At 40.9% G+C, this 22,037-nt stretch overlaps 1 protein-coding gene across 1 annotated transcript in view; it reads right to left on the reverse strand.

Moving 5' to 3' along the window:
* kcmf1 (potassium channel modulatory factor 1) overlaps positions 1–22,037 on the reverse strand; it is a 119,149-nt gene that overhangs the window by 43,804 nt on the left and 53,308 nt on the right. Inside the window, exons 2-3 of the mRNA XM_060840609.1 lie at positions 20,633–20,800; positions 4,069–4,208 (exon numbers count right to left, since the gene is read on the reverse strand). Of these exons, the coding sequence (XP_060696592.1) occupies positions 4,069–4,208; positions 20,633–20,800 (308 nt within the window). The remainder of the gene's footprint in view (positions 1–4,068; positions 4,209–20,632; positions 20,801–22,037) is intronic.

A 22,037-nucleotide genomic window follows, 5' to 3' on the forward strand; every position in this document is an offset into this window, starting at 1 on the left:
ATTCTAATTTTTGTAAATATACGATGGAAATGCATTAGCTGTAACCTCAGCAATCTGGAGAGTGTATTTAGTGTTATGACCTTGGATCCAGAAAAGTATCACTTCTTTTGGGAAAAAAAAATTTCTGTTGATAATTTGCGCCTGCTGCATTGTGTCAATTTATACACATACTATGAAGGAAATTAATGCTTTTGTTCTGCGTTGTAGATTTAAATTTAATGGAGGGTTGATAATTGTTGAAAATATTGACAAATCTTTCTAATTTTACTTCTGAGTCAAGTGCCCTATATGTCAATGCAAGTACTGAAAACAACATAACTACAGGATTGCTTCATCTAATAAAGGAGCTGGAGAGTCTGAAAAAAATTAGGCACTAAAAATAAAAATAGCCCTGAAAGAGGAGCCCTATAATAAATATTGTGCTCTGAACTCTGCACTTATTAGTACTCCTTTAAAGTATTAAAGGGGCTTGGAATACCATTTAGCTCAAATGCTGCAAAGGAAACTTGAGGTTCAGAACTGCGGCTGTAGAGGACATTGGTTAGGCCACTGTTGGAATACTGCGTGCAACTCTGGTCTCCTTCCTATCGGAAAGATGTTGTGAAACTTGAAAGGGTTCAGAAAAGATTTACAAGGTTGTTGCCAGGGTTGGACGATTTGAGCTCTTAGGAGAGGTTGAATAGGCTAGGGCTGTTTTCCCTGGAGTGTCCGAGACTGAGGGATGACCTTATAGTGGTTTATAAAATCACGAGGGGCATGGATAGGATAAATAAGACAAAGTCTTTTCCCTAGGTTGAATCAAAAGGTCTGATTGCGTGTACATCTCTATGACTCTATAATGCTAACACGATGAAGTTTGATTTCTGTTCTGAGGTGGAATTAGAGTCTGTCACTTGCCCATTCCTATAAAACAACAACATTAAATAGTGGTTCAATAATCTGAAGAATCAAAGATGCAACTTAGAAGAAAGTAGTACAAACAGTGTTTCACAGAAATATAATAATTGGGCTAAAAAAACTTTCCTTAAGGAAAGTGAAACACTTGATCATTCGACTGCTTTTTTCTAAGTACACATCATTCAGCTATAATGGGTGTTTCATTAATGCAAATTTGTTGTAGCACGATTGATGAAATGGGAACACTGTTTCTAAAGTGTGAATGTTTAAAGCGTGTATTGGTTGCAACGTGATTCTGGACCCATTTGTTTAAATGCTGCTGTTATTGAGTGATTTTCCTATAAAACGGGATTGCACAGAGAACGGAACTACTGCATCTTTGATTCTTCAGATCATTGAAGGAGTCATTAGAAACAGCTTGGTCAAACAGGTGAGTTTTAAAGAGTAAAAAGGTGAACAGTTGGCAAAATTTAAGAGTAGCTTTCTAGAGCAAAGGCCTCAATGGCTGAAGACACAGCAAATAACAGCAGCAGTTTATAGATGAGAAAGAGAAAAATTAAACAATGAATCTCCCAAAGTTCAAGATATCAATCGATCATGGAGCAATAAAATCAGGGATTATCTTCATAGTCCTTGATGATATTGGGGTAGGGAGTAGTTTACAGAAAAGGGAGAGAGTGTAATACAACCAGCCAGTTCTGGTGAAGGATGGCAGGTGGCACGGTGGCTCAGTGGTTAGCAACCTCTCAGCGCCAGGGATCTTGGGCTACTGTTTGTGTGGAGTTTGTACATTCTCCTAGTGTCTGCATGGGTTGCCACTGGGTGCTGATTTCCTCTCAGTCCAAAGATATTTAGTTTAGGTGGATTAACCATGCTAAATTGCCCATAATGCCCAGGGATGTATAGGTTAAGTGGGTTATCCATGGGAAATGCATGATTACAGAAATGGGGAGGGTCTGGGTGGGATGCTCCTCAGAGGGTCAATGTGGACTCATTGAGATGAATGGCCTGCTTCCATGCTGTAGAGATTCTAATGTTTCTAAATCAAATCTACACTGGACACACTCATCCATGTGCCTTGAACATGGAACAAATATGGCAAGTGTGGATGTTTTTCTTGGGACAAAAGGCGTTAAAAGCAGAAATGAGGACAGAATGAAGAAGGTAGACAGTATTGTAGCAAATACCTGAAAATGGCAAAAAGAAAAAGCTAAAGTAAACATGGGCGATCAGGAAGGCCTCATCTTTGATCAAGATGATAAGAGTAGTGAAGTCCTGAGAAATGGCAGAGTCAGGAATGGACTTAAGATTTTACAACAGTAGTTGTAACAAAGCAAGGTAATGAGATCACAGAGGAGGCATTACAGCAAAGGAAAAAATAGGAGAGATGTGAAGAGATTTTGATGAGAAACTCAAAGGGAGGCTTGGTGAGGATGGCAGACGAAATTGATTTTAAGAGGAGTTTACTAAACCTGACTAAGTTACCGTGCCCAGAAGTAGATGGAAGAAGAATGGGGAAAAGAGACCAATCTGTGATTTTGTGGTTAAGGTCAATATAGCAGTTTGAATAATGCAGGTGGTGGAATTTATCATCACGTAAGGAGGTTTTGCCAAATGTCAAGGTGTTGCCATTTGTAAGCCATGTTTCTCTAACATTCATGATGCTAACACAATAGTTAGGTCATCATTGCAGGGATCTTGATTGCTAATAATAACATATTCTGACACCATATACTAAGGGTATTGATCATTTAGATTCTGGAATGGTTAGCTGGTATGAATAGTCCCAGACAGCTGTGCTGCACAAATTAATCAATAATTTGCAATTATGGATAGTCAGTAAGAGGTAACAATAGGTGCCTTGATCAGCCCCTTGAAGGGTGCAGAATGGTAGCTTTGCATATATTCTAGGGAATTCAAACCTAACACTTTGGAGCAAGAGGAGATGCACTGATAGACCAAAGTAAATAAACAAGGGAAAAAATGAAAGTTGGCACACCATAGTAACTCGAAACAAGGAACCAAGAAAAAAGGGGGAAAATGATATGACAGGTTTGGGTCCAAACCTCGAGTCAAAATACAAACAATGATATTCACAAAGAAAAATCCAGGGCAAATAGGTATGGCAAAGATTCAAACAGTTCTAGCTACAAACAGCAGATGGAAAAGAGCCAGTACAAGAGAATACGAGGTTAAAGACAATGATCCTGAAGTTGAATGGTAGGTGAAGGTACAGTCAACTTGAAGTACAAAAGCTTACTCTTTATCTGACTGAATTACCAACCCAAGGTTCACAAATTGAATTCTCTGCTTTCACTGGTGGCAGGCTTGGAGGTGGCAATTGAATTAAGCGACATGGGGATAAGCCTGATTGGTACCAGCTTCCCACTTCTGCTGGAGTTAAGCTACAGGCAGGCATGCCATGATAGAGCTTCCAAACGTCACTAATGGAGATTCTTAATGGGCTAATAAATGATCACTCAATGACCTCAACCTTCTTTTCCTGTGCTCAACTCAGGGACAGATGGACACGTTAGTACCCAGTGTGCATGACAGCTGAACCTGTGTGTACAACCTACCTAGTGCCTGATCAAGAGATGTAAAATCAGGAACAGGGAGGAATGGCGCTAAGACCTAAACCCTATCCTTGCTATCAACCTCCTTCCTATACAACCATCATCATACATTACTTACCTGTGGCCTGTCATTTCAGGATCCTGAGGCCCCCAGTACAGTTTATTTCTGCAGCAGCCACAACTTTCTCAACTGTACTGCTGATGACAAGAATGCCACACTCTGATTGACCAAGAGTACTTGGTAGGCAAGACCTCTGTTTCCAGGGTCATGATTCCCAAGGAAAACCTTTACACAAGCCTTCCATGGTGGCCTCACCATGCTTGACTACTTTGTACTTTAGTGGACCATTCTGTAAAGAGGCAGCATAGGTCTTTCCCAAGCTCTCCAGCCAATAGGCAAGACTTCCGGTGTCTCAAGTTTCCGATCCTTGAACTTACAATATGTTTGGTCTATCTAGTCTAGCCTGTGAAAGTCCCATACTTTGTGGCTAACCTAATGCCCTCAATGCATCTAATGATGGGCCATAAATGCAACCTTGTCAGTATCACCTATATCACAATAACAAATTTTTCAAAATCCCAGGATGACTCTTACCACTTCTGTTGATGTTTCTGCATGCTCTGAAGTAACGTGTTCCTGGAGAGTTGTTTCAGTGAACCCCATTTTCCCACAGTAAGGACAAGTAAAAGATTGTGGCTGTTCAACTGACAAGGCTTCCCCACCGTAATACAAATCTGTAAAACAATAATGCACACATCAATACATGCAATAGCCTGAATACTGTATGTGGGACAAGTACCAAGTGGATGTTCTCTTCCCCACCCCCCACCTACTCCATCCCACCCCAACCAAATAATATTAAGCAAGAGCAACACTGCACACATCCCACAGAATATATTAAGCCTCACTGAAAAGCAAAGAGATTTCTAGGCAATGACCTCAATTTTGCAATAATTCTGGTGTTTGCCACTTCTTTTCTAAAACTGACTGCTCTGAAGTCCACATAAATGCAGTTAAACATTTGATTCGAAGCTTCTCCAGAAGCTAGATTGCTGATCACCCCTTCAAAATAGAATCGATTGGGTATCACGAAACTAATAAGATCATCCACACTTCGCTTTCAGTTCAAGTTTACTGAAAAAGGTGTATGAAGAGCTGAAGTACATGGCATACTAATTTCATCATTAGTACTAAAAAGCCTCGCTGACTCTGATAAAAGTAACCTTGCATTAATTAATTAAAATTCTTCCTCATGATCAAAAATTCCACAAGCTATACTAAAAGTTTGTGATAATTTGACTTCTACTTAATCACGTGTAGGTTTCAATAATTTACTTCACATCTTCAAAACTCAAAAGGGAAAGAAAGTGCTTAGTTTATACTTCCTAGTTCACTACTTGAGAATATAGTTCCACATGACTGTCTGCCTAAATCCATTTGATCACACTACTGATGTTTAAAAGATTCCATTAATGTGCTGCCAAAAACAAACTGACCTGGGTAAATGGGAAATCTACTCTAATGTGATCACTAGATTCTTGTGGGCTAGTTTCTTCGAGATCAGTGGCCATTCCTTTGCCACCTAAGGCAAAATTCAATACATCATAACTACTATAATTTTTTTAAGCTATTAAACTCAATTAAGCTTGTAACTTTTTCCTTTCACAAACCAGAGAGTTATCTAGTGTTAATCTGAAAAGGAAAGTGACAGAGAGAATACAGTGCAGATTTTACGAAAATATTTCTCCAGACCAGGGGTACAAATGCAAGGAAAAAAATTGGTAAATTAGTGATAACTTTCTTAAACTGGGGAAAAATGGGAGTGATTTGAAAGACTTAATTAAAATAAAGACAATTTATTTATAACAATTGAGCAGGTCAAAGACAAGAGATTTAGGGCAGAGAACAAGAGAAACCACTTGTTCCTTTAAGCACAAATATCAAAGATAAAGAATTGGCATAGAGAACATCAAAAGAGCAACACAAATAGGAATAAAAACAGAAATTGCTGGAAAAGCTCAGCAGGTCTGGAAACATCTATGGATTAAAATCAGAGTTAATGTTTTGGGTGCAGTGACTCTTCCTCAGAACCAATGGTAGCCAGCAAAACCTTGTTTCTTAGGCATAAGATAGGGTGCGAGCATGGGTAATGAGTAAATGACAGGTGGAGATAGACTTCAAAGACAGCGGAGAACAGTCGGTCAAAGGAGTGGATAACAATCAGCCTCGGAGAATGAACTTAAGGGCCCAAACACACCCCCTCACTTGAAGCAGTGATTTTCCTGCACTTCATTCATTTTAGTCTACTGCATTCGCTGCTGACAAAGGGCTCTCTTCTACACTGGGGAAATGAAGCAGATTGGGTGACGGCTTTGTTGAACAGTTACGTTCTTGTCTGCAAAAAAAAAGACCCGGAGCTTCCAGTTGCCAGCCATTTCAACACACTGCCAACATGTCTGTATCAGGTTTGCTGCAGTACTCCAAAGCTCAGTTTTCTGCTTGGCAACTTTACATCATTCTGGACTCTACATTGAGTTCAAGAATTTGAGCTTGAGGCATCTTGGCCATGTCCTTACCCCAGTCTCCACACACCAAGTTTGCTTTAACAAACAACTCATTGTTAGCTACTAATTGTCCCAATAGTAGCAATTCATTCTCCTAGGCCGATTGTTATCCACTCCTGACTGTCCAACTCTTCTTCTCTCTGTGCTCTACCTCCACCTATCACTTAAAACCAGAACACCAATTGGATTATCCTAGCCACCCAACAGCTTGGGAATATTGCCATTAAATGAGATGCCTCATGAAGGTTTCAGCTAATTGCAGACTGGACATAGCACTGTCAATTACAATATATCATTGGGTGGAGGACCACCTCTATGGCATCCAATAAATTGCTGTCTTAAAAAGGAGTACTGCGATCTTTAACTTTCAGTTGGCTCATGTAATGCCTATCCCATTTTACATAGTAAATCTCAAGAAAATTCTGTGTGTCAACTCTTTTGTGATTTTGCAGATGTTAAAATACTTAACTATCTGCCCTTTAAAGACAAATAAAGATAATTAAATGTGTTACAGAGTAATAGAGATGTACAACATGGAAACAAATACTTCAGTCCAACTTGTCCATGCCAACCACATTCCCCAATCCAATCTAGTTCCACCTGCCAGCACCCAGCCCATGTCCCTCCAAACCCTTCCTATTTGTATACCCACCCAGATGCCTTTTAAATGTTGCAATTGTACCAGCCTCCACCACTTCTCCTCTGCAGCCCTTTTCCCCACACACACCACCCCTCTGCATGAAAAAGTTGCCCCTTAAAATCTCTTTTATATCTTTCCCCTCTCACCCTAAGTTCTCATGCTTGAGTTCTGGACTCCCCCATGCCAGGGAAAAGACTGTCTATTTATCCTATCCTTGCCCCTCATGATTTCATAAACTTCTATAAAGGTCACCCCTCAGCCTCCGACACTCCAGGGAAAACAGCTGCTGCCCATTCAACCTCTCCCTATAGCTCAAGTCCTCCAACCTGGCAACATGCTTGTAAATCTTTTCTGATCCTTTCAAGTTTCACAACATCTTTCCAATACGAAGGAGACCAGAATTGCACACAATATTCCAAAAGTGGCCTAACCAATGTCCTGTACAGCCGCAACATGATCTCCCAATTCCTGTATTCAATATTCTGACCAAACGCTTTCTTCATTATCCTATCTACCCATGACTTCACTTTCAAGGAGCTATGAGTCTGCACTCCAAGGTCTCTTTGTTCAGCAACACTCCCAGGTACCTAAGCATTAAGTGTATAAGTCCTGCTAAGATTTGCTTTCCCAAAATGCAGCACCTCGCCTTTATCTAAATTAAATTCCATCTGCCACTCCTCAGCCCATTGCTCATCTGATCAAAATCTCGTTTTAATCAGAGGTAACTTTCTTCACTGTCCACTACACCCCCAATTTTGGTGTCATCTGCAAACTTTTATTTAGCAAAAATATCCTCCAATGAAGACTCATTAATCATGAGCTAGATAGAAGATTTTAAGGTATGACAAAGTATTGCTGAGTAACCAACCTCACTCCCCCCATTTATGATGGTGGCTTGACAAATTTCTTTCAGACAGCTCTAAAAATTTATATCAGCTACTGCACAATAGGTAGGAAGCACTAGCAGGACAAAGTGGAGATAGAGATCTCCACCCATTTATCTCACCACTCCCTCAACTCAGTCTCATTCCTGATGAAGGGTTTTTGCCCAAAACATCAATTCTCCTGCTCCCCAGATTAGATTAGATTACTTACAGATTAGATTAGATTAGATTACTTACAGTGTGGAAACAGGCCCTTCGGCCCAACAAGTCCACACCGACCCGCCGAACTGCAACCCACCCAGACCCCTACATTAACCCCTTACCAAACACTACGGGCAATTTAGCACGGCCAATTCACCTGACCTGCACATCTTTGGACTGTGGGAGGAAACCGGAGCACCCGGAGGAAACCCACGCAGACACGGGGAGAACATGCAAACTCCACACAGTCAGTCTCCTGAGTCGGGAATTGAACCCGGGTCTCAGGCGCTGTGAGGCAGCAGTGCTAACCACTGTGCCACCGTGCCGCCCACAGATGTTGCCTGACCTGCTGTTCTTTTCCAGCACCACACTATCGACTCTAAATCGCCAGCATCTACAGTCCTCAAATTCACGTAGAGATCTGATGACCATGCTATATAAAACTACTTTTATATTGGCCATGTCCTTACCCCAGTCTCCACACTAATAGCACTGATGATGTTCCCTAGCCAGGGAACAAAACGTTTGCAGCAAAAACTTCCAGCTCGGCGAACAGAACCACAACAACTTTTATATAAAAGTAGTTAAAACTCAAACAAATAACCCATCCACACTTGAGGTTCCCCAGCCATTGCTGCTTGTCAACCTAAATTCAAGTTTTCTGTCTTTGAATGATCAGCTTTTCTCTTGTAAAGAGTACCCTGAACTTGTCAATCCCATCTTGATCCATAGGGCTGATTATACTTCTTGTTCAGGTTAAGTCCAATGCAAGCTGTTTTATTGTCTTAAACAAAATAACTGCAAATCGGAGCTCAAAAGCTAAGTGCATACTCAACTACCTTATGCTAACTGAACTCAGTTTGGTTTATAACTTAGAACTGGGCTTTCTGCTTTGCACATTGTGAAAGTCATTTGAATGTTTGCTCTTCCTGTAAATTGGTAACCACATATGGGAATTTCCAATTGTTTGTTTACAGAAAAAATGTGGAATTATATATATTGAAGTAGCATTCTTGTACATGACATAATTTGCCTTGGACTGTGTAACAAACCATCCGCGCACAAGAACATAAGAAATAGGAGAGACCAAGGCTGTTCCATCATTCAACGAGACCATGGCTGATCATCTAACACACAATTTTCTCATGCTTCTTACAGAGTCATAGAGATGTACAGCACGGAAACAGACTCGTTGGCCCAACTTGTCCATGCCGACCAGATGTCCTAACCTAATCTATTGCCATTTGCCAGCATTTGGCCCATATCCCTCGAAACCCTTCCTATTCATATACTCATCCAGATGCCTTTTCATGCTGTATTTTTACCAGCTACCACCACTTCCTCTAGCAGCTCATTCCATACGCACACACCACCCTCTATGCAAAAAGGTTCCTCCTTAGGTCCCTTTTATATCTTTCCCCTCTCATCCTCTACCTCTGGACTCCCTCACCCCAGGGAAAAGACCTTGTCTATGTATTTTGTCCATGCTCCTCATGATTTTATAAACCTCTATAAAGGTCACCCCTCAGCCTCTGACACTCCAAAGAAAACAGCCCCAGCCTATTCAGCCTCTCCCTATAGCACAAATCTGCCAACCCTGGTAACATCCTTGTAAATCTTTTCCGAATCCCTTCAGGATTCACATCATCCTTCCGATAAGGAGACCAGAATTGCACGCAATATTCCAAAGTGGCCAACAAATGCTGGTCTTTAATTTCTACAATTTACTGATCTCTGTCGGCTGTGGAGTGACTATGCCTCCACAGTTCTCAAGGTGAGAGAATCCAAGATTGACCACTCTCCCAGTGAAGCAATTCCTCCTCAATGTCCAAAACAGCCTACTACCTCTTATTTGAGACTGTTTCCTCTGGTTCCTTATAGAAAGGAGATGATGAATAATGTATTGTATTTCAAAATCTTTTAATGGAAAAATGAAAATTGAGTGATTAATTTGCTAACTGCAGAATTAAGCAGGTAAACAATTCAAATACCTCAGAGATATTTGGTCTTCAAATTTCAATACTCATCTCTTCAGTCCCACACAAGCCATTTCCTGAATTGAATTAAGTAACCATTCACTTTCTCTCTCAAATAATTGATGTTACGAGTACACAAGGTTGCAGTATTCCATTTGTCTGCTCCTATTTCCTCTGTACCGAAACCACATTTAAAAGGTGACACAATCTACATGCACAATTAAAATGGAGAGATTAGGTGGTGCAAGTCAGCACATTGCTGATTCATCTCTGGTACCTAGATTTGAATCCATTCCATAATTATGGGATAAAAGCATACTGCTTTTCTGTTCTAAATGGCTCAGAAATAAATAAATTAATTTTCAGATGGCAACACTAATATGGCACAGAAATTGCCAAAATTATCGCATTTTCAGTATCACAGAAAAATGGTTAATGCGTGAGCACACAAAACTACAGAATTTAGTATTCCACTGATGGTAGCTTTATGCTTCATTAAAAGGAATAATAATGAGGATCTAATCATGTTCTATGCTTACAATGGCAACCAAATATGGCAAACAAATATGGCAAAATGTTACTTTACTCAGCAATGATCCACCTGCATTCCTCCAACCCATAGCCCCATTAACCTGACTCTGCTGGACTAAATACCATTCCCCTCCTTCACCCTGAACTCGCCCCGACAACAATGCTAAGTAGTTTTCCACTTACCTGGCTTCCCATCCTAATCCCACCCAGCAGCCTAAGCCCCCAAACATATGCCAATCTACACATCTGATCTGATGTAAGTTAGTTGTAAAAGTAGGCTTCTTTGAATAAGAGGTCCTGCATCAAGCACAACTGTGACTACTCTTCCTTATGCTAAATCCCTGCAGTAGTGACATACACTCAACAAATGCTTCCACCATGATGTCTTGAACAGATTGAGGAATTGTTACCACAGTCTTAGGAGGTTAACCAATGTACATTTTATTGTTACCAATTCCATGGGTGAAGAACCAGAATAATTTTAATATCATTACAAGTCCTCCAGGCAGAATATAATATTCTCTAAAAGCATTTTCTGCATTTATTAATTTTCCATTAGATCCAAACAAAAGTCAGTTTTTGCTAAACAAGGAGAGTGCAAAGTTATGATGTAGTTTTCTTTTATCATCCAATCATACATCAGTTTTGACAACTGGTCTGAAGTTCTGTCCTGAAATGAGCAACGTAGAAACCACCAAAAGTGGCCCATGCTTCCTGAAGCGTTCCAGGATTATCTTGACTGAATTCCAAACTGAATTGTTGTGTTTGAAAATCAATATCAAGTATAAACCTGAGATTCACAGCTCTAAACAACTCATTTGTACACTGCCTTTACAGTCATAGAGATGTACAGCACTGAAACAGTCCCTTCGGTCCAACTTGTCCATGCCGACCAGATATTCTAACCTAATCTAGTCCCATTTGCTAGCGCTAGGCCTATTTCCATCTAAACCCTTCCTATTCATACATCTGTCCAGATTCCTATTAAATTATGTAATTGTACCAGCCTTCACCACTTCCTCCGGCAGCTCATTCCACATATGTATACCCTCTGTGTGAAAAAGTTGCCCCTTAGATCTCTTTCACATCTTTCCCTCTCACCCTAAACCTATGCCCTCTAGTTCTGGACTCCCCCACCAAGGAAGAGACTTTGTCTATTTATCCTATCCATGCCCCTCATGATTTTATAAACCTCTATATGTTTACCCCTCAGCCTCTGATGCTCCAGGGAAAACAGGCCCAACCTATTTAACCTCTCCTTTTAGTTCAAATCATCCAAACCTGACAACATCCTTGTAAATTTTTTCTGAACATTTTCAACCTTCACAAAATCCTTCTGATAGGAAGGAGACCAGAATTACATGCAATATTCCAAAAGTGGTCTAACCAATGTCCTGTACAGTTGCAACATGACTTCCCAACTCCTATACTCAATGCTCTGACCAATAAAGGAAAACATACCAAATGTCTTCTTCACAATCCTATCTACCTGTGACTTTACTTTCGAGGAACTATGAACCTGCACCCCAAGGTCTCTTTGTTCAGCAACGATCCCCAAGACCTTACTATTAAGGTGTATAAGTTCTGCTTTGATTTGCTTTGCTTTTCCAAAATACTACATTTTAAATTAAACTCCATCTGCCCCTCCTCAATCCATTGGCCCATCTGATCGAGATCCCATTGTAATCTGAGGTTTCTTCTTCGCTATCCACTACACCTCAATTTTGGTGGCATCTGCAAATTTACCAACTATACTTCTTATGTTCACATACAAGACATCTATATAAATGACAAAAAGCAGTGTACCCAGTACTGATCCTCGTGGCACACCACTGGTGCAGGCCTCCAGTCTGAAAAGCAACCCTCCATCACCACCCTCTGTCTTCTACCTTTGAGCCAGTTCTGTATCCAAATGGCTAGTTCTCCCTGTATTCCATGAGATTGAACCTTGCTAAGCAGTCTCCCATGAGGAGACTTACTGAAGTCCATATACGTATAGACCCCCTAATAGGCAGTGGGAAATTGAGAAACAAATTTGTAAGGAGATCAGTTATCTTTAAGAATAATAGGGTGGTTATGGTAGGGGATTTTAATTTTCTAAACATGGACTGGGACTGCCATAATGTTAGGGGTTTAGATGGAGAGGAATTTGTTCAGAGTGTACAAGACAATTTTCTGATTCTCTAATAGGTACTTCCAAATAATGAAAGTGCAAAACCTGACCTATTCTTGCAGAATAAGGCAGGGCAGGGGACTGAGGTGTCACTGGGGGAGCACTTTGAGGCCAGCAACCATAACTGTATTAAATTTTAAAATAGTGATGGAAAAGGATAGACTAGATCTAAAAGCCAATTTCTAAATCGGGTGAAGGCTAACTTTGACGGTATTAGGCATGAACTTTCAAAAGCCAATTGAGGGCAGATGTTTGAGAGTAAAAAGTTGGCTGAAAAATGGGAAACCTTCAAAAATTAGATAACAAGTGTCCAGAGACAGTATAATCTTATGAGGGTGAAAGGATAGGCTGGTAGGTGTTGGCAAAAAACTGAATGACGAGAGAAATTGAAGTTTTGCTTAAGAAAAAGAAAGAAGCATATGTCGGATATAGACAGGAGAGATCGAGTGACTCCTTAGAAGAGTATAAAGGCAGTAGGATTATAATTAAGAGGGATATCAGGAGGGCAAAAAGGGGACTTGAGATAGCTTTGGCAAATAGAGTTATGGAGAATCCAAAGGGATTTTACAAATATATTCAGGACAAAAGGATTAACACGAAGAGAATAGGACCCCTCATTGATGAGAAAGGCAGCCTGTATGTGGAGCCGTAGGAGATTGGGGGAACACTAAACAAATATTGTGCATCAGCATTTACTGTGGAGAAGGACACGGAAGATATAGAATCTGGGGAAATAGATGGTGACATCTTGAAAAGTGTCCGTATTACAGCGGAGGTAGTGCTGGATTTCTTGAAACGCATAAAAGAGGACAAATCCCCAGGACCTGATCAGGGAAACCCGAGAACTCTGTGGAAAACGAGGGAAGTGATTGCTGGGCCCCTTGCTGAGATATTCGTATCAATGATAGTCACAGTTGAGGTCCAGGAAGACTGGAGGTTGGCTAACATGGTGTGCCACTATTTAAGAAAGTTGGTAAGGAAAAGCTAGGGAACTAAAGACCTGTGAGCCTGACATTGGTGGTGGACAAGTTGTTGGAGAGAATCCGGAGGGACAGGATTTACATGTATTTAGAAAGGCAAGGACAGTCAGCATGGCTGGGTGTGTAGAAATCATGTCTCACAAACTTGATTGAGTTTTTTGAACTAGTAATAAGAGGATTGATGAGGGAAGAGCGGCAGATGTTTTACCATAACAGATCATCCCAAAAGGTCTTCTCAGGAGCATTTTAGAACACAGAACAACAACGAGCTGCATCAAGAGTTTGCAGCTTAGATGAGCAATGGCTTGGTAAAGATAGGTTTAAAGATTCTCTTAAAAGGAAGAAAGCAAGGCAGAGGAGTGGAGAAGATTAGGGAGTATACTCCACAAGTTGGAGTATATCCAAGAGTTTGTAGGCAACTGGAGACATGCTCATTAATAGTGAAACAAATAAACTCAAGGGCCAAATTAGATGAGCAGAAATATCTCAGAGGATGGGGTAAGAAATTTCAAAACCAACAGAGCTTTAAAAGCAAAGACATTGCTTGACCAGGGGCTAATTCACATCAGCAAGTACTGCAACAGTAGAGACTGGGACTTGCCACAACTTAAGACCTAACCAGGAAGGTTTAGGAGGACTTTGTTTATAGAGGGTAGAATGGAATCCACATTAGATTCTACTATTTCTAGTGTAATCCTGAGGTAACAAAAGCACGAATGAGGGTTTCTGGCTGATGAGCCAAAATGGCTGACTGATGTTACAAATAGAGTCATAGAGATGTACCGCACGCAAACAGACCCTATTGTCAAACTCGTTCATGCCAACCAGATATCCCAATCCAATCTAGCCCCACCTGCCAGTCAGCACCTGGCCCATATCGCTCCAAACCCTTTCTAATCATATGGCCATCCAGATGCCTTTTAAATGTTGCAATTGTACTAGGTTCCACCACTTCCTCTGGCAGTTCGTTCCATACAGATACCACCCTGTGTGTGAGAAAGCTGCCCCTTAAATCTCTTTTAAATCTTTTCCCTCTCACCCTAAGCCTATGCCCTCTAGTTCTGGACTCCCCACCCCAGGGAAAAGACTTTGTTTCTACAGGATAAATGGACAATCTCAGTAATCTCAAAGGACACTGCAAATTCATTTTAGGATTAAATGTGAGACTTATGTTTTGTTTTGATTAGATTACTTGAAATGTGGAAACAGGCCCTTCAGCCCAACAAGGAGAAAGTGAGGACTGCAGATGCTGGAGATCAGAGCTTAAAAATGCATTGCTGGAAAAGTGCAGGGGGTCAGGCAGCATCAAAGGAGCAGGAGAATCGACGTTTCGGGCATAAGCCCTTCTTCAGGAATGAGGAGGGTGTGCCAAGCAGGCGAAGGTAAAAGGTAGGGAGGAGGGACTTGGGGGAGGGGCTTTGGGAATACGATTGGTGGAAGGAGGTTAAGGTGAAGGTGATAGGCCAGACAGGAGGTGGGGGCAGAGAGGTCGGGAAGATGATTGCAGGTCAAGAAGGCGGTGCTGAGTCTGAGGGTTGGGACTGAGAAAAGGTGGGGGGGGTGGGGGAGAATGAGAAAGCTGGAGAAATCTGCATTCATCCCTTGTGGTTGGAGGGTCTTCAAAGACCACAATTTCCCCTCAGACATGGTTGACAATATTCTCCACTGTATCTCCACTGCCCGCTCCTCCGCCCTTGAACCTCGCCCCTCCAAATCACCACTAGGACAGAACCCCACTGGTCCTCACTTACTACCCCACCAATCTCCAGTGTACCAGAACTGCAAAAAAAAAAGAGGAAGAAGAACACCTATACAATGTAATCACCAAAAACGGATACCCCGCAATTTCATCAACAGATGCCTAAGGGAAAGACAACGGAATGAGGACATGCCACATCACCATAAATCAAGAATATTTCTGAACTGACGGCCAGACTACTGTGACCACTGGGACTCATAACAGCACACAAACCAACAGCCACTCTCAGACAACTCACCAGGACGAAGGACCCGATACCCAGCATGAGCAAAACCAACGTAGTCTACAACATCCCATGCAAGGACTGCACAAAACACTACATAGGACAAACCAGGAAGACAGCTAACGATCCGCATCCATGAACACCAACTAGCCATGAAACAACACGACCAGCTATCCTTAGTAGCCACACATGCAGATGACAAGCAACATGAGTTCGACTGGGACAACACTACTATCATAGGACAAGCCAAACAGAGAACAGCCAGGGAATTCCTAGAGGCATGGCACTCATCCACAGATTCAATCAATAAGCACATCGACCTGGACCCAATATACTAGCCACTGCAGCGTACAGCTGGAACTGACAACCGGAAGCGGCAGGTACAAATCACTATAAATGCTGGAGGAAACATCACAGGAGCACTTCACAGGAGGCTCCCAAGCACTTAGGATGTCACCTAGACAGGGGACGAAACGTCTGCAACACAAATTCCCAGCTCAGCGAACAGAACCACAACAACGAGCATCCGAGCTACAAATCTAATTACCTTCAGAGCTGGCCTAGCAAGTCAGTCAGTTCAAAAGCAATTAAAGGCAATAATATTGGTCTTGCTGGCAATACCCAATCCCATAAAAGAATAAAATTTTGCATACAGGCAGAGTGGGATGGTGTGTTCAATTCTGTCTAAGGATACAAAGAAGTGAAGGTGGCCCAACAAAGGAAATGCATCGTGTGTCACAGTCACATTAGTCACCTTATCATTCAGGATAAGGCCATTTGTGACAAAGGTGGGGATTTGATGATAACGACTCAAACATGAATTCTAAGAAAGAACAGAAATGGATTTGGAAAGAGACAACATATTTAAGGGGAGAGGGAGACAGGTTGGAATTGAACAATTTGCAAGGATGCTGGGGAGGAGGAGTATTGACGGAAGATTTAAAGAAGGAGGATCCATTTGAGAGAGAACTGGTTACAATATTGACTAATCGGTGGCAAGGAATAGTAGTTGAATGATCAGCAATTTAGTGGGAAAAGACAGCGAGTTACACAGTCCTACAGCACAGAGACAGGCCCTTTGGCTCAAACTGGCCTATGCCAAACTCAGTGTCTGTCCACACTAACCCCATTTCCCTGCATTTGGTCCAGATCTTTCTAAACTTTTCCTATCCATGTATTTGTCCAAACGCCTTTTAAATATTGGTAATTCACATGCCTCAACCACTTCTGCTGGCAGCTCATTCCACACGTGAACTACCCTCTGTGTAAAAACATTGCCCTGAAGTTCCTTTTTATTCTTTCCCCACTAACCTTAAACTGACATCCTCTCATCCTGGATTCTCCAACCCTGGGAAAAAGACTTGAGTGTATTCACCCTATCCATGCCTCTCATGATCTTATAGTCTTCTATAAGATTTCCCTCCTCTCCTACCCCCCACCCCAAACCTCCTAGGCTCTAAAGAAAAAAGTCCCAGTCTGTCCAATGTCTCAGACTGTTGAGTCCTGGCAACTCCTTGGAAATTTCTTCTGCACTTTTTCCAGTTTAATAATATTCTTCCTATAGCAAGGTGACAAAAACTGAACACAACACTCCAAATGCAGCCTCACCAACATCCTGTACAACTGCAACATAACTTCCTAATTTCTATACTCAATGGCCTGATTGATCAAGACCAGTATGCCTTTTTCACTGCCCTGTCTACTTGCGACTCCACTTTTAGAGAACAGTGCACTAACTCCAAGGTCCCTCTGTTCCACTACACTCCTTAAGGCCCCATCATTCACCATGGAACTCCTGCCTTGATTTGACATTCCAAAACGCAAGACCTCACACTTATCTATATTAAATTTCATTTGCCATTTGTTGGCCCACTTCCCCAGCTGCAATTTCAGATAACCCTCCTCACTGTCCAAGATACCTGCTATTCTAGTGTCATCTGCAAACTTACTAACCATGCCTTTTCAATGTTGTCAATGTACCAACATATAGTCAAGGAGGAGGAGAAAGTGAGGACTGCAGGTGCTGGAGATCAGAGTCAAAGGTGTGACATTGGGAAAGCATAGCCGGACAGGTGGGGAGTGATGGTGATAGATCAGAGCAGAGGGTGGAACAGATTGGTGGGAAGGACGAACAGGTAGGGCAGTTCACGAGGGGGCTGCTGAGTTGGAAGGTTGAATCTGGAATAATGTGGGGGGAGGGGAGGTGAGGAAACTGGTGAAATCAACATAGGTTCCATGTGGTTGGAAGGTCCCAAGGCAGAAGATGACGTGTTCTTCCTCCACTTGTTAGGTGGCGAGGATTTGGTGGTGGAGGTGGCCAAGGACTCACATACCATTGGCAAAGAGGGAAGGGGAGTTGAAGAAGTGGTCAGTTACAGAGCGCTGGGGATGTTTAGTGTGTATGTCCCATACTAAAATGTTTCTCTGAAACGTTCCGCAAGTTGGCGACTGGCTGTACTTTTCCAGCGCCACATGTTTTGACACCCCCCCCCCACATATAGCCAAGATGAGTATATACAGGGGGCATCTCATGAGGGGGAGACAAACTAGAGAAAGATGTGAGCACAAGGCCATGGCAAATGGAAACATTAAAGTTTGGCAAGCTAAGTTAATGGAAGGTTGAGATGCGGTGATAGAATTGTAGCCAATTTACTGACAAACATGCTCATTAATTCCTCATCTTGGTTTGTACAGGCAGGGGTGAGAGGACAAGAAAGAAGAGTACAAAATGATTTACCATAAATAAATGATGAGATTATCTTTGCATTTGAGGATCATCCTGGAATGACAGACAGTTTTAGCAGAAGAGAGCCGGACATAATGTGTTTTACGTGGTTCAGCTCGATCTGGAAGTAGATGGCCAAACTAGATTTTCACTATAGTCTTTCAAGTCATCGTCCCTTGAACTTGAGAAGCAAAATATAATCATGCTGTGTACAACCTTCCATTTGCTGAGAAGATATATACACTGGTTGCCAATCCAGAGGTGAGTTAGAAAATTACCCTACACCGAGTTAGCAGATATAAAAATGGGCAGTGCAATAGGACTCAACTGATTTTGATGTTGCCTGCCAAGGAAACAGATTGGAAAGAAAACCAGTTCGGCCCTGTGCTCATTGTTATCATTCATTAAGCCATGTTGGGAAGTGCATGGCAAAAAACAAAATTGGGCTTGGTAGAACTAAGTTGCCCTCACTGCAAGTAGTCCAACAATACACTCTGCACATTTTCAAATACAGCAAGAAGTTTATTTCCTCCCCCTGGCTATGGGAAACCCGATCCCTCCTTTTATAAAGTTAAAATGGCTTGAAAAAACATCGGGCTGCCATCTTGAAAAGGGATATATGTATGTTACCCAACAAATGTATTCCATTTTGTTAAAAGACAGTTAGACATCCACTTATACAGGTATACAATAACAAGCATTTACAGACCATTAACACCTAAACAACAATTTTTACAGAAAAGCAGTACGTGCTAAATGGCAAAACCTTAACAGCTGTTTTGTCAATTAACCTGTTTTATACTTAGGAATTAACGAAGACTAATAATCTCTCGAAACTCTTTCAACTGCTTCGAAATTACATTTGATCTTTACACCATATAATTAACTCCAGTTCAAGAATCACATCAGTCTTTGTAGGCAAGATTGATGGCATATATCTCATTCATGCAATCCCACATACCACCTCTCAAAGTCAATGGCCAAGGGTGGAAGAAAAAGGTGTAGGGAAAGCATCACTGGCAAGGGAGTAGAATTGATGCACTTGAATAAAATTATGCATTGTTCATGGGAAGTAGGTTACTGATAAAGCCAGCAATTGTTGCCCATTTTTATTGTCTTCAAGGTGGTGGTAGCACACCCCCACTGGCTTGTTGAATGAACATATTAATTGATGCTAATCTTCTGCGTTTTCTCCATACTCTTGTATACTATTTCTATTCGAATAATCATCCAATTCTCTCCTGAACGCCCCAACTGAACCTGCCTCCACCACACTTTCAGACAATGCTTCTGTACCTTAGCTACATGCCAAACAAAAATGCTTTTGTTTACATTACCCTTCCTTCTTTTGCAGATCACTTTAAATTCAAGCTCTTTTGTTGTTCCTTTTACAAACAAAAACAGTTTCTTCCTATTTAGCTTATCCAACTTGTCTCAGTTTTGAAAACCTCGATCAGATCACCTCACAACCTGCTTCTCTCCAAGAACAGTCCCACCTTATTCAATCTATCCTCATAAGTGAAGATCCTCATTCCTGGAACTATTCTTATAATTAGTTTCTGCACTGTTCAATGTGTTCACATCATTCCTGTAATGTGGCACCCAATGCGAATACAATACTCTAGTATTTACCAGAATGTTGCCTGGTTTGGGGGATATTAGTTATGAGGAGAGATTGGACAAACTTGACTTGTTTTCACTTGAACATCAAAAGATGAGGGACGATCTAATAGATGTTTACAAAACAATGAGAGGGACAGATTGTCTATGCATTTTATGTCTTTTTCTCAGGATTGAAATATCAATTACATGGGGACATAGGTTTAAGCTAAAAAGGGGGAAAGTTTAAAGGAGATGTAAGAGCCAAGTTTTTTTTACATAATATTTGGCAAATGCCTGGTATGCGTTGCCAGAGGTGGTGGTGGAGACAGCTACAATAGCATCATTGAGGAAACATCTTGACAGATGCATGAATAGGCAGGGAATAGAGGGATATGGACGGTATAGAAACAAAGTATTTTCAGCTTAGAAAGGCATCATGTGTTAGCTCAATCTTGGTGGGCCAAAACTCCTGTCCCTTTGCTATACTGTTCTTTGTTATCGTTCGGTAAATCAGACAGAACGCCAGATAATACAAACGGTTTTGATCCCAAGGTTCTCTGGGACAAGCAGTTTGTGAGAGTTGAGGTAGTATGCCCATGACAAATACCTGGTATATGCACGTACACAAAATGTTAAATTAAAACCAACTATCAAGTTGCCAAAAAAAGAGTTTGTAAATCTGGGAACACTATTGACAGCTTTAAAAAAAATACAATGAAGCAAAAATCAATGGCTAATCATAATGGAACCATTATGAAATGCAAAATCTTTTCATGCTTTTAATTGAAATCTGCTTTCCCATCTATTCAATTTTAGTCTTCATATTCCAGCTTTTGCTAACAGTACACTTTTATTCGCATTTTACAAAACTGCAAGGTATCAGTCCTTTAAAACACTTACCAAAATCTACTCTTGTTAATATGCACTGCATTGGATGGTCAGTTGTATGCCTTGTAGTAGTGGCCCCACTTTCATAACAAGATGCGCACAGGTCGTAGTCGTAACAAATTAAGCACTTATATCTGCGACCTCGAAAATTTCCTTTTAAACATGCATCACAGCTGACACCTAGAAGACAAGGAGAGATCAGAGGAAGTGTTAATTTTCCAAAGAGGCCTTACAAACAGTTTGAACAGAAAGTTACAGTGGTGGTATAGTGACTAGCATCTGTAATTACAGCATAAAATCAGTTTAAAATGAATACCCACCATGATTATTTTTGTTTTAAAACAGGAACTGTTCACATTTTCTCCATCCATCTGAATTTCAGAAGCATCTCAAAGAGCAAGAGTGACATGGAAAGACAAAAATTGCTGGCCTTGCCGATAACACTCTTATTCTTCTAATTAAAACTCTTCATATACAGTTTGTAAAATGTCCAATATGACTTACTCTTTAATTAGGGTATTAGTAGAGAAAACAAGAGATATTTTTACAAGTAGTTTTTTTTTAAAAAGTAACTTGCAATAAAACTCTTTCTGACATAATGCAAACACTGAAAATATAAAGAATGTTGAGAGCTTTGGTTCATAATTTTGGTTTTAATTCTTCAGGACAATGGTGATGATGATCACTTTTGCCACTTGCCTCTGCCATTTATGGTTTAAGTGCATTCATACTGTCTAACATCAAACTACATGACACAATATAACCGAGGGATTTGAGAACGTTATCTCTTACGATCTCAAAAAAAGGTATCATTTGCAGACATTTCTTTAATCTCTCTGAAGATAGACTGAAACAAAGAATTTGGTTAAGTTAAAACCAGATACAAATCACTAAGTTGTCGTGTTTTCTTTATGTGGAACAGGACCATTGTCATTACTAGTATGCAAGTATAAGAACTCGGCATACTGCTGCATGATGGAATACCTGACCAAGGTAAAAGCTATCTTGGCTCTCAGACTCTCGCTTTAGTGGAAAAATACTGCTGGAGATAAAGACTGAGGCTGTGTAACTGTAATTTGATGAAATATAAGGAGTATTCATAGGCTTATGTTGGAGTTACTTCTTGAGCTCGTTAGCTTCTCTGTCCTTGAGCAACATCAAAGAACAAAGGCAAAAGCTGCACTGTGCTTATCTTTATCTTGAATTATTGTAAAGTGTGAAATGTAAGAAAAGTTGTTTTTATCATTGTAAGAATATAGGCTGACTCTGTTCAGCTCGAGAAAGTACTCGGACAGTGACAACTGTGGCAGCCTCTCCATGAATTCATGAAAAATAAAGCTTCTTGAAACAAGACTCGGAATCTCACACTAAGTAATTTGCTCAACAAGTAGATTCACCAATTTCAATTCACTAATTC

This window comes from Hemiscyllium ocellatum, chromosome 2 (assembly GCF_020745735.1).
Source record: "Hemiscyllium ocellatum isolate sHemOce1 chromosome 2, sHemOce1.pat.X.cur, whole genome shotgun sequence".
NCBI lineage: Eukaryota > Metazoa > Chordata > Chondrichthyes > Orectolobiformes > Hemiscylliidae > Hemiscyllium > Hemiscyllium ocellatum.